The following is a 10706-nucleotide window of genomic DNA, read 5'->3' as shown; positions in this document are numbered from 1 at the left end:
GCCTGCACCGCATCAGCGATTCCCCGGGCCGGAGTTCAAGATCCGCCCCTTAGAGGGTGGCTTCGGGTCAGGGCGTGGCAGGCTCCAGCCTGCCCAGGCGCCAGCGCGGAGGTCGCAGCCGGTAACTAACCAGCTGTGGCCGCACCCGCTCGCCAACTGGCTTCAGAGACTGTAGACTCGCCCCGGTGCCTGGCGCCGCGTCCTGGGGCGCGCACTCCTTTTCTCGGCGGAGGGAGCAGGACTGGAGTGCGTCGTCCTACAAGACGCGCTGACGTCGCACTGGGCCGGTAGTCGGCGCGGAGCGGCCGGCGCGCGCCTGTGCGTTGGGTGCTCCCGTGAAGCAGGCAGGAGCTGCCACCGCGGCTGTGCGGGTTCCAGGGCGGCGGCCGCCACACAGCTGCGCCGCGGGCGCACCGAGCCTAGGCGGCCGCACCTGCGGGAATGGCGCGGCCCCGGCCCTGCACCGCTACCAGGCGCGCCGGTAGCTCCGGGGACGCCCAGTGACGGCGGCCGTGCCCTCGGCCCGGCAGCACCCAGGCCGATTGACGAGAGCCCCGCGGCCGACGGCGGCCCGGGCCATGAGGAGCGGCCGGGCCCAGTCCTCGCTGACCCCAGCTCCGCGCGGCGGCCTGTCCCGTTTCCGCTCCGGTCTCTCGGCATGAGCGTCCATCCGGGCCCGGGGCCGCGGCTGCCCCCGTCCCGCCGCCCGTGGGCGCGCTCGGGGCCCTCGGGTCCGCGGTGCTGATCCCGGCTCTCCGCCACACTGCCCACCCAAGCGCTCTATGTCCCGGGGGCGCGGCCATGGAGGTGGTGGGCGACTTCGAGTACAGCAAGCGGGACCTCGTGGGACACGGGGCCTTCGCTGTGGTCTTCCGGGGGCGGCACCGCCAGGTGAGCGCCGCTCGCTCGCTCGCTGTCTGGGGGAAGGCCGGGGAGCCGACGCCCCGTTCCCGGCCGCTGGGCTGGGCGCCCCGAGCCGGCCTGCCTTTGTGCTTGCTGTCACTGTCTCGGTTTGTTTTGGAGGCCGGAGCCGCTAGACCGAGCTCCACCTACCGACCGGCGGCGAGCCACTGATGTTCTTGCCTGTCAGTGTGCCGGGTAACCAGAGTACGCCCTGGGACTTGCTGCTCTTGACAAGCCAAGGGTCCCGAGGCGACTAGGACCCCAGAGCTTGCATGGTGCAGCGTTCTTGTCCGGGTTCATGCTTGGTGGACTTTTGTCCCCACTCCCCCGCCCCGGGCTTTCCGGAGCTTGTCACCTTTAAGGTGGATAATTGCACACCCAGCGGAAAATGGGCAAGTTTCCTGTTAGCCTGAGGCTTTCTCGGACTAGGAGGTATCGCTTTCCTCTGTGTCCTGTATGCCCTGTACTGTGTCTCCCCTTCTTGAGTTAGACGAACTCCAAGCGAGAAAGATAGTGAACCTAATGTGGTAATACAACGTGGTTGCAAGTTCAAGCCTCAATTCCCCCCCTCCCCCAAGCCGCTGTTTCGAAAGTAGGGTCACACGAGGTTTTAGAATCTAAAGAATTTGAGAACGCACATCGGGAGTGGAAATAATTTTTTTTAAAGACCTTGGTTGTTTTGATTGTTGCCAAAGGGCCTATTAAAAGCGTACTGTCGTCTATTTCTCATTCATTATGAAGTAAGTTAAAGTTCAAGAAAAAAGAAGTGTAATCCAGCCAGGCTAACTTTTCATTGAATTCTGTCACTTCCCAAGTTTATATACACATTTCTCCATAACTCCTATGTGGTTGTAAACTTTTTTTCAACTAATGCTTTTCTGTATTTACTACTTTTAGTGGCTGTGTTGTAGGACATTGCCTTGGTATTGTGTAATTTATCAAATCGTTTTTTGGTTTGAGATATGTGATTTTTATCATGCATGCTTCCCCAGTACTGTATGTACACTAATTTGCTAAAAATATATTTACACTTAACAAGTTTTTGTTTTTGAGTCGTTTATATATTACAATTTTCAGGCATAACACTGTTTTTCCTTTTCAGAAAACTGATTGGGAGGTAGCTATTAAAAGTATTAATAAAAAGAACTTGTCAAAATCACAAATTCTGCTTGGAAAGGAAATAAAAATCTTAAAGGTATGCTATTTTAGAGTACAATTTCATATTAGATTAAAAAGTTACCCTGAGTTAAATGAGCATATTGATGACATCCTTGAAGTTTGGTAAAAGTTTGAAATTTTTAGTTGTTCATTTTTGCATGCTCAGTTTTGTTTTTGATTTTGAAATATTGAATACTCTGAAGCCATTTTTTCGAAGACATATTTGTTTATTTTGAGGCAGGGTCTTGCTATGTAGCCTTGGTTGATTTGGACTTACTAGATTGTCCAGGCTGGCCCCAAACTCACAGAGATGTGCCAGCCTCTGCCTCCAGAGTACTAGGAAAGGTTTATTTTATTTATGTGTGGGAATATGCACATGAATGCAGTGGCCAGTGCAGGCTTTTGGAATCCCTGGAGCTGGGTGTGAATGGTAGGAACTTACCTTGGGTCCTCTGCAAGAGCATCAAGTGTTCTTAACCATTGAGATAGTTTTGCAGGCCCCTTTGAATCTATTTTTAAGAATAGATGTTTGACCTGGTGGTGGTGGTGGTGGTGGTGGTGGTGGTGGTGGTGGTGGTGCCACACACCTTTAATCCCGGCACTTGGGAGGCAGAGGCTGGGGGACCTCTGAGTTCGAGGCCAGCCTAGTCTACCAAGTGAGTTCCAGGAGAGCCTTCTAAAACTATACAGAGAAACCCTGTCTCGAAAACAACAACAAAATTCTCTGAGCTTTGAATTATATTTCAGACAGATAATGCTTTTTAAAACCACTTTGGAATGTATGTCTTTATCCCTATTTGAAACGTTAAAAATTGAAAACTGGTAGACAGCCTTCAACCATACTTATTGTGGCATTTTTTGGCAAACAGCACTCATTAGAAGTCTAAGAAGTGAACAGTGATGGGCTGGAGAGATAACTGCTTTTCTAGAGGATCTTGGTTCAATTCCCGCCACCCACATGGCAATTCACAACTATTCCTAACTCTAGATCCAGGGACATTGACACCTCTAGCCTTTGTACCCACATGGCATACAGATATACAAGCAGGCCAGAACACCCATACACATACAAATAAAATGTAAAAAAAAAGAACTGGTGGTAAAAAATATTTAGGCCTTAAGTAAGTCTGATCATATATATATATATATATATATATATATATATATATATACTGTAATAGATTGACTTGTTCTAAGCTGTTAATAAAGGTGTCATATTCTAGAAATAATATAGGTGTATATGGAAATGAGTTTTATTTGCATATTAAAATTATCAGAATATGTAATAATATTTTAAATTGTTTATTTCCTTACCAGGAACTTCAGCATGAAAATATCGTAGCACTCTATGATGTTCAGGTACTTTATTTTGGAATTTCTTAACTTTAAATTTAAAAAAGTTTATTTCATTTGAATTTAAGTGAATTCTAATGGAATTCTTAATTCTTCTTGAAAAGACATAATTTGAGTTACATTAATTTTCTTTAATTTTTAAAATTGGATTTATTTGGGCTAGAGAGAGGGCTCAGTGGTTAAGAGCACTGGTTGTTTTCCAAAGGACCCATGGTCAATTCCCAGCACCTACATGGAGCCTCACAACTGTAACTCCAGTCCCAAGGGATCCAAAGCTTTCTTCCAGTCTCCCTGGAAGAAATGCACATGACACACAGGCATACATACAGGGAAAACACCCATGTATATAAGTGTAGCAAGCTTTCTTATTGGACTATCTTTGGACTGCCAGCCTACAAATAATGACCTGGATATTTATTATTAATTATGAAAACTTGGCCTTAGTTTAGGCTTGTCCCAACTAGCTCTTGTAACTTAAATTAACCCATTTATATTACTCTACATTCTGCCATGTAGCATTACCTCTCTTTCATTTGCACCTCTTGTTTCCTTTCCCTGTCTGTCTGGCGACTCTGCCTTTCTTCTTCTGGAGTTTTCTCTTTGTCTAGAAGTCCTGCCTATACCTCTTGCCTAGCTATTGGCCAGTCAGCTTTTTATTACACCAATCACAGCAATACATCTTCACACTGTACTAATATTCTTCAATATATAAGTTTTTTTGGTTGCATTTATTTGGGGTGTCTATATGTGGTGTGTGTGTGTGTGTGTGTGTGTGTTTGAGTGTTTGAGTGTGTGTGAATACATGCTGTGGTGTACATGTGAAAGTCCAGGGAATTGAACTTGGATCTTCAGACTTGGAGGTCAGTGCCTTTAGCCTAAGAACTGTCTCACCAGCTCTAAGAATTTTTTAAAAATAGCATAGAGCCATAGGTTAAAATAATAATGTGTTGCATGAGTAAATGTAAATACACTGCAGTGTGGTATTGCTTAGTAACTTGTGGTTTATATCAAATCTAGCATTTGTTTGTTTGGTTTTTCAAGACAGAATTTCTTGTGTAGTTGTGGCTGTCCTAGAACTTGCTTTGTAGACAAAGCTGGCTTTGAACTCACAGAGATTCACCTGCTTCTACCTCCCAAGTGCTGGGATTAAAGGCGTGCTCCATCACCGCTGGCTCCTATCATATCACTCCTTTAGTAAATGTAAAGACTATTGTGGTCAACTTTAAAATTAGGTAAAACCCTTTTTCTTATGAAAGCAGAATTTGTAAATCATAGAAGTAGTAGGAAGTAAAAACAAGGATGCTGTGCATGTTTACAGAGTGTGTGTGTGTGTGTGTGTGTGGTTATCAACATGGCATATGCTAGAACTATTGTATTTAGATAGGAAATCTGGATTCTAAGGTCATTTTGTGTTTGCTTTTTTGAGGCAGAGTCTAAAGTCATCTAAGGCAAACTTTGTAGTCAGAATCATTCTTGGAAATCTTTGGAGAAAAGTCCAGTTTTCTGATGAAGTAGTTGGCTTGCATTTAGAGGGTATATGATGCTTTTGAGAAGTCATGGTTTACATGCTAGAGTCATGTGTGGCTAGTGTGTTCAATGTAAGAGCACAGGGACTAAAACCTTTAGAGGGACCAGAATAGCATACTTTTAAAGTCCTTACTTCAGGGAAGCCCAGTATTTAAAGTTTGCCTTTCTTTTTACTGTTTTGCTTCATCTGGACGTTAAATTCCAGTAAAGTAAATGGATGGCTAGGTGATTCTGTTTTACTCCTAGTTAAAAACTTCTCTGTCCATTTTTAAAAATTGTTCAGGTGCATTCATTTTGCAAACCTTTTGAGTGGTTACCATACACCAGGCATTATTCTGAGTATAGAAATAAAGTGATGGACAAAGTTCTTGACTTTGCTATGCGATGATACAGAATGAATTGTTATAATGCTTATCTAGTCGTATCATATCACAAGATATTTAACTAAACCCATGTTATAAGATGTTTAAGTTTTTTCTTTTACAGAAATGACAGCAATATACCCTTTCTGAAAGTATCTTTGACTTGGGGATTTGGAATTTCCAGCTCAAATACCATGTACAGTGTTAAAATTTTTGATTATAGAGTATGGTTGCTTTCCAAAAATACCTGCAGTGTAAACTCCCATACACAGAAAATATGAATATCAGATTGAGTAGATATAATTCACTCCTTCATTTGTGAAATTCAAAGCAATATAGAAAGAAAGGGCCCAAAAATTCTCAAGTCAAAACTAAATTCATATCAGCGCCGGGCATTGGTGGCTCACGCCTTTAATCCCAGCACTCGGAGGCAGATCTCTGTGAGTTCGAGGACAGCCTGGTCTACAGAGCGAGTGCCAGGATAGGTTCCAAAGCTACACAGAAGAAACCCTGTCTCTAAAAACAAAACAAAAAAATTCATATCAGCATCCCTAGCTGAAATGTCCATTCTCCTCAGAGCTGTTTGTGTAGCTTGTACTCTCTGTGGACAGAGGGCACTGGGTGGTGCAAGTTGGTGCCTAGTACAAAAATTGTTAAATGATATTGACTTCTCATTTACCATTCTTAGAGGGTTAGAGAACCCTGGTTATAGGAGAGCAGGTTTTGCTTTCAGAGTACTTTTATTTAGATGTCTTTTCTCTCAGAATGAAAAACATTTTTTAGTACCAGTTTTGATTGTGGAATGAACTATCATTAGAAATAATGTAACAAAATCCAAGTTATCAATCTTTGAATTCAAGATGTCTGGATGAAAATGTTTTATTACCCATTTTGTACTCCTAGAACTAAGATATAAAATAAACAAGTATAGCCTTTGGCTACCAAATAAACAGTCTTGACCTAATAGTTTAGAGTTACTTCTTTGATTCTGTTTGTTCATAAAGGGGAAATAGTATGTTTAGAGACTAGTATAAGACTTTATATAAACAGGAATGTCACTTTATCAGTTTTGGATAACTGTGTCAAGTTTATGTATACACACACACACACAGACAGACAGACACACACACGCGCGTGCAGCTATATGTGCTGTTTCTGTTTTAAAAGTTTTTTACATTTTTAAAAATTCTGTATGCGGAGAACTGTGCTGTTTTTCTGGGATTTTGTTTTTTACTTTTTTTTTAAATGGAGAGTGCTGGATGTCTCTACAATTTTGTTTAAATGACTGCAGAACCTGGAAAAGCTGTTGCTGCTATTGATGCATAACATACTGCCTATATATATATATATATATATATATATATATATATATATATATATATCTGTATGCGGGTGATGAGGTGGTGTGATGGAGTTTTAGAAGTCAAAGGACAGCTTTAAAGAGTTGATGCACTTCTTCTTCTGTGTAGATCTCAGATACTGAACTCAAGTTGTCAGTGGTTGCTGTTGGGCATCTTTACCCACTGAGCCATCTCATTGGCCTGTATATACTTGGTTTCTTTGTGTGTCCTTTCAAGACAGTACTTCTTTTGTGTGGCCCTGGCTGTCCTGGAACTTGCTATGTAGATAAGGCTGGCTTCAAACTCATAGAGATCTGCTTGCCTCTGCTTTCTAAATGCTGAATCAAAGTCGTGTGTCACCACAAGTGACTGTATATGCTTTTATAAATTGCAAATTTTCCTTTCTTCATTCATTTCCTTGCATTCCATCCACTTCTTAGTTCTTGTTGTGCTGTTGTTCAAACACAGTGGGCTTACCCATGCTATGTATATGATCTGCATCCTAAAGTAAGCACTTCTGACATTGTTGTAGTTTAGATAACACGTAAAGGAAACCCAATTTCCCTCTAATTATGTTAAAACCATCAGACATTGTTAGAATGACAAATTAGAAAAGAAATGACAGTTCTCACATGTAAATATTGTTTGGTATATTTCTTTTAGAATTTTATGACCTTGCAGAGGTGGTACATGCCTTTAATCTCAGCACTCAAGCAGGCAGGGAGATCTCTGTGAGTTCAAGGCCAGCCTGGTCTACAGAGTGAGTTCTAGGACAGCCAAAGCTACACAGAAAGACCCTGTCTTATTTTATAGCACATTAATCCTTAGTTTTTATTACCCCCCCCCGTACTGAGTTTTATTAAGTATTTCATTAAGGTTAAACCTCTAGGAATGAGGGCACAAAAGCTCATGAAGCCATCTCAGATCTTATAGTGAGCCACCGGGTCAGGTTCTTTAGTAGGATTGCCAACTTGTTCCAGGTACAGATTATTGTAAGGGTCCTGCTTTGGTTCCACAGTTTGGTGGTGGGGAAAGTCTCCCTAACCCAGATCATGAAAACCATGAAGGCCACAAAGCCAAAGAGCGTTTTACACATGACATCCCAAGAAACACGTGTAAGGGACATATCCACTCGATTCCTGATATACATTTCTAGGTCCCGTGCATCCTTTCACCCCAATTCACCCTTATACTATAGATCTCATTCATACTATAGATCCTTCTTGTGCTGTAAGCAGTCAGGGAGCTTCTGGTAGTCACCACACTCCACTCTTAGTCTTCCATGCACATAATATACTTCTTGGTGGCTGCAGCCCATTCTTCTGGGGTCCTAGGATACAGCCCAGCAGAATGTCTTGGTCAAGTGGAAGGCTGTCCCTGTCCCCAGTGGCACCATGTTTCAAGTTTCAAGTTGCCTTTGCAGCCTCCAGACTCCCAAGGGCTGCTTCCCCGGCTGTGGTAGTCTTCATCTTCTCAGTTTTTGTTTGTTTGTTTGTTTGTTTGTTTGTTTTGTTTTGTTTTTTTTTTTGGTTTTTTTTCAAGACAGGGTTTCTCTGTGGCTTTGGAGGCTGTCCTGGAACTAGCTCTTGTAGACCAGGCTGTTCTCGAACTCACAGAGATCCACCTGCCTCTGCCTCCCGAGTGCTAGGATTAAAGGCGAGCGCCACCAACGCCCGGCAAGTTTTTATACTTTTAACTGTGAGAAATTTGTTAACCTTTTTGTACAGAAACACAGTGGGTGTTTTGTCAAGTGCTTCCCCCACCTTTGGAGACAAGGTCTCTCACCAAACTCTCATGAGATAGGCAAGGCTCATTCCCTAGGTAGCAAGCCCTGCCTGTTGTTGCTTTCTCCCTGCACTGGGATTGCACGCATGTGCTGTGTGGGTTCTGGGGCTTGAATTCAGGGTCTACTACTTGTAAGGCATTTTACCAACTGAGCTACTCCCCAGCTCACTTTTTTTCCCCTAAAGTCTCACTGTGTAGCTCTGGTTAGCCTGGAACTCACTATGTAGACCAGGCTTGCCTTGAAGTCACAGAGATCCACCTGCCTCTGCCTCCCAAGTGCTGGGACTAAAGGCATGCATTACCATGCCTGGTAGGGTTCCTATCTTTCTTGAAGTGGAATTAGTTGTTTAAAAAACTTATCATGTTAGTGATCAAAAGGTTATACCAATTTATTTCAAGCAGTAGGACCCTGAAGTTTAAAAACATTTTATGTCATAAATCATTAATAAATGGATCATCTTGTTACATTTGCCAGTCTTTCTCTTTCTTTTTTCTCTCTTCCCTTTTTTTTTTTTTTTTTTTGAGTTTTCAAGACAGGGTTTCTTTTGACTGTTTTGGAACTCCCTTGCCTCCCAAATGCTGGGATTGAGCCATGGGCTATCACTGTCTGGCTGCCTTTTGTTATTTCTTTTCTGACATTCCCATTGCTGCCTCTGGTGTGTTTGTTGCTTTTTTTTTGTGTGATTAGTATTTCCTTGAGTCACTTAAGGAGAAGTACAGAGTATAGTGGTGATTAGAGAAGTGGTTCTTGTTTATAGTTTTGTGTGAAAGATGACATTAATTGATAAGTTTCTAATTTTTCCAAAAGCTGTGAAGAACTGTTGCAGAACTTTGGAGGAAACAATATAAGGATGCCAGGGTGGGGCTAAGGAAGAAATGATTTGATAGGGAGGTGGAAAGGCTAGACTAGGAGTTGGTGAGAGACACCAACAGCAAGTAAGCATCCCAAGGAGTTCCCTTGAGAGCGCCAAGGAAGGAAGAATTATTAAGCTATTGAGCTGGATGATCAAGGAGAAGGCTTTTGTGAGCAGAATACAGAAATGAGAGCTGATGGTGCTGTGGAGAAGATAGGAGCCAGGTGGTGTGATTTTTCTTTAAAAAAAAATCTGTTTTTGTGACTTTCAAGAAGCAGCAGACAGGGTGATAAAAATGAGGAAAATCAGGACAGTACTTGTTGGTAATAGGTGATGGCAAAAAGATGTCAGGGAGTGTGGTGTATTGTGAGATGTTTTTGGTGGGTTTTTTGTTTTTGTTTTGGTGTTTTTGTTGTTGTTCTTTTTAGGAGGCCTACCACCCTGCTCCCAAGTAAATCACATATGGAGGCTGATTCTTAGTTATGAATACCCAGCCATAGCCTGGCTTGTTTCTAGCCAGCTTTTCTTAACTTAAATTATCCCATCTACCTTTTGCCTCTGGACCTTTTCCTATTTTTACTTCTGTATATCTTACTTTCCTTCTTACTCTGTGGCTAGCTGGGTGGCTGGCCCCTCATATCCTCATGCTCCTCTCCTTGTTCTTTTCCTCAGTTCTCCTATTTATACTCTGCCTGTCAGCCTCTCCTATTCTTGCTCCTACCTCAATATTGGCCATTCAGCTCTTTATTAGGACCACTAGGTGTTTTAGATAGGCACAGTAACACAACTTCACAGCGTTAAACAAAAGCAGTATAAACAAAAATCATATACCTGAAAATAATATTTTACCACATTGGTGATATTTTGCTTATTATCTAACAAATAAAACTTGACTGAAGATCAGAGTGCAAAGCTAGCCACACTAGTTAGCCATAGGGGCCAGACAGTCATGGCACACACCTTTAATCTCAGCAGCCACACTAGTTAGCCATAGAGGCCAGGCAGTGGTGCTGCATACCTTTAATGCTAGCATGGAAAGACAGAGACAGATGGATCACTGTCAATTCAAGACCACCCTAGGCTACATGAAATTGATCTAGTATAAAAGAGAAACAGAGCTCACATAAAGGTGATCCCAGCACTTGGAGTGAAATGCTTTAATCCCAGGTTTAAGGAGGTGGAGACAGACAGGGATATGGCTGGACTGAGAGAGGAATATAAGGCAGGAGAAGACAGGAGCTCAGTTAGTCTGAGCAGCAGTTAGTCTGAAGCAGCCTGAAGATTCAGTCTGAGGACAGGATCGCTCCTTCGGTCTGAGGTAGAGGTAAGAACTAGTGACTGGCTGCTTTGCTTTTCTGATCTTTCTGCTTTTGTCCCCTACTATTTGACTCCATGTTTTTTACTATTAAGACCAATTAGAATGG

At 42.8% G+C, this 10706-nt stretch overlaps 1 protein-coding gene across 3 annotated transcripts in view; it reads left to right on the top strand.

Annotated features, from left to right (window-relative positions):
- The first annotated feature begins 759 nt into the window (after positions 1-759).
- The window catches only part of Ulk2 (unc-51 like autophagy activating kinase 2), a 74560-nt gene continuing 64613 nt past the window's right edge, over positions 760-10706 (top strand). For 2 of the 3 annotated variants that reach the window (XM_027427227.2, XM_035447805.1), the window contains exons 1-3: positions 760-891; positions 2006-2098; positions 3379-3420. In XM_027427227.2, coding sequence (XP_027283028.1) covers positions 802-891; positions 2006-2098; positions 3379-3420 — 225 coding nt within the window. In that variant the 5' untranslated portion in view covers positions 760-801. The remainder of the gene's footprint in view (positions 892-2005; positions 2099-3378; positions 3421-10706) is intronic. The other variant, XM_035447804.1, reaches the window with a different exon arrangement.

This window comes from Cricetulus griseus, chromosome 7 (assembly GCF_003668045.3).
Source record: "Cricetulus griseus strain 17A/GY chromosome 7, alternate assembly CriGri-PICRH-1.0, whole genome shotgun sequence".
Lineage (NCBI taxonomy): Eukaryota > Metazoa > Chordata > Mammalia > Rodentia > Cricetidae > Cricetulus > Cricetulus griseus.
This window is presented reverse-complemented; position numbering and strand designations above follow the sequence as displayed.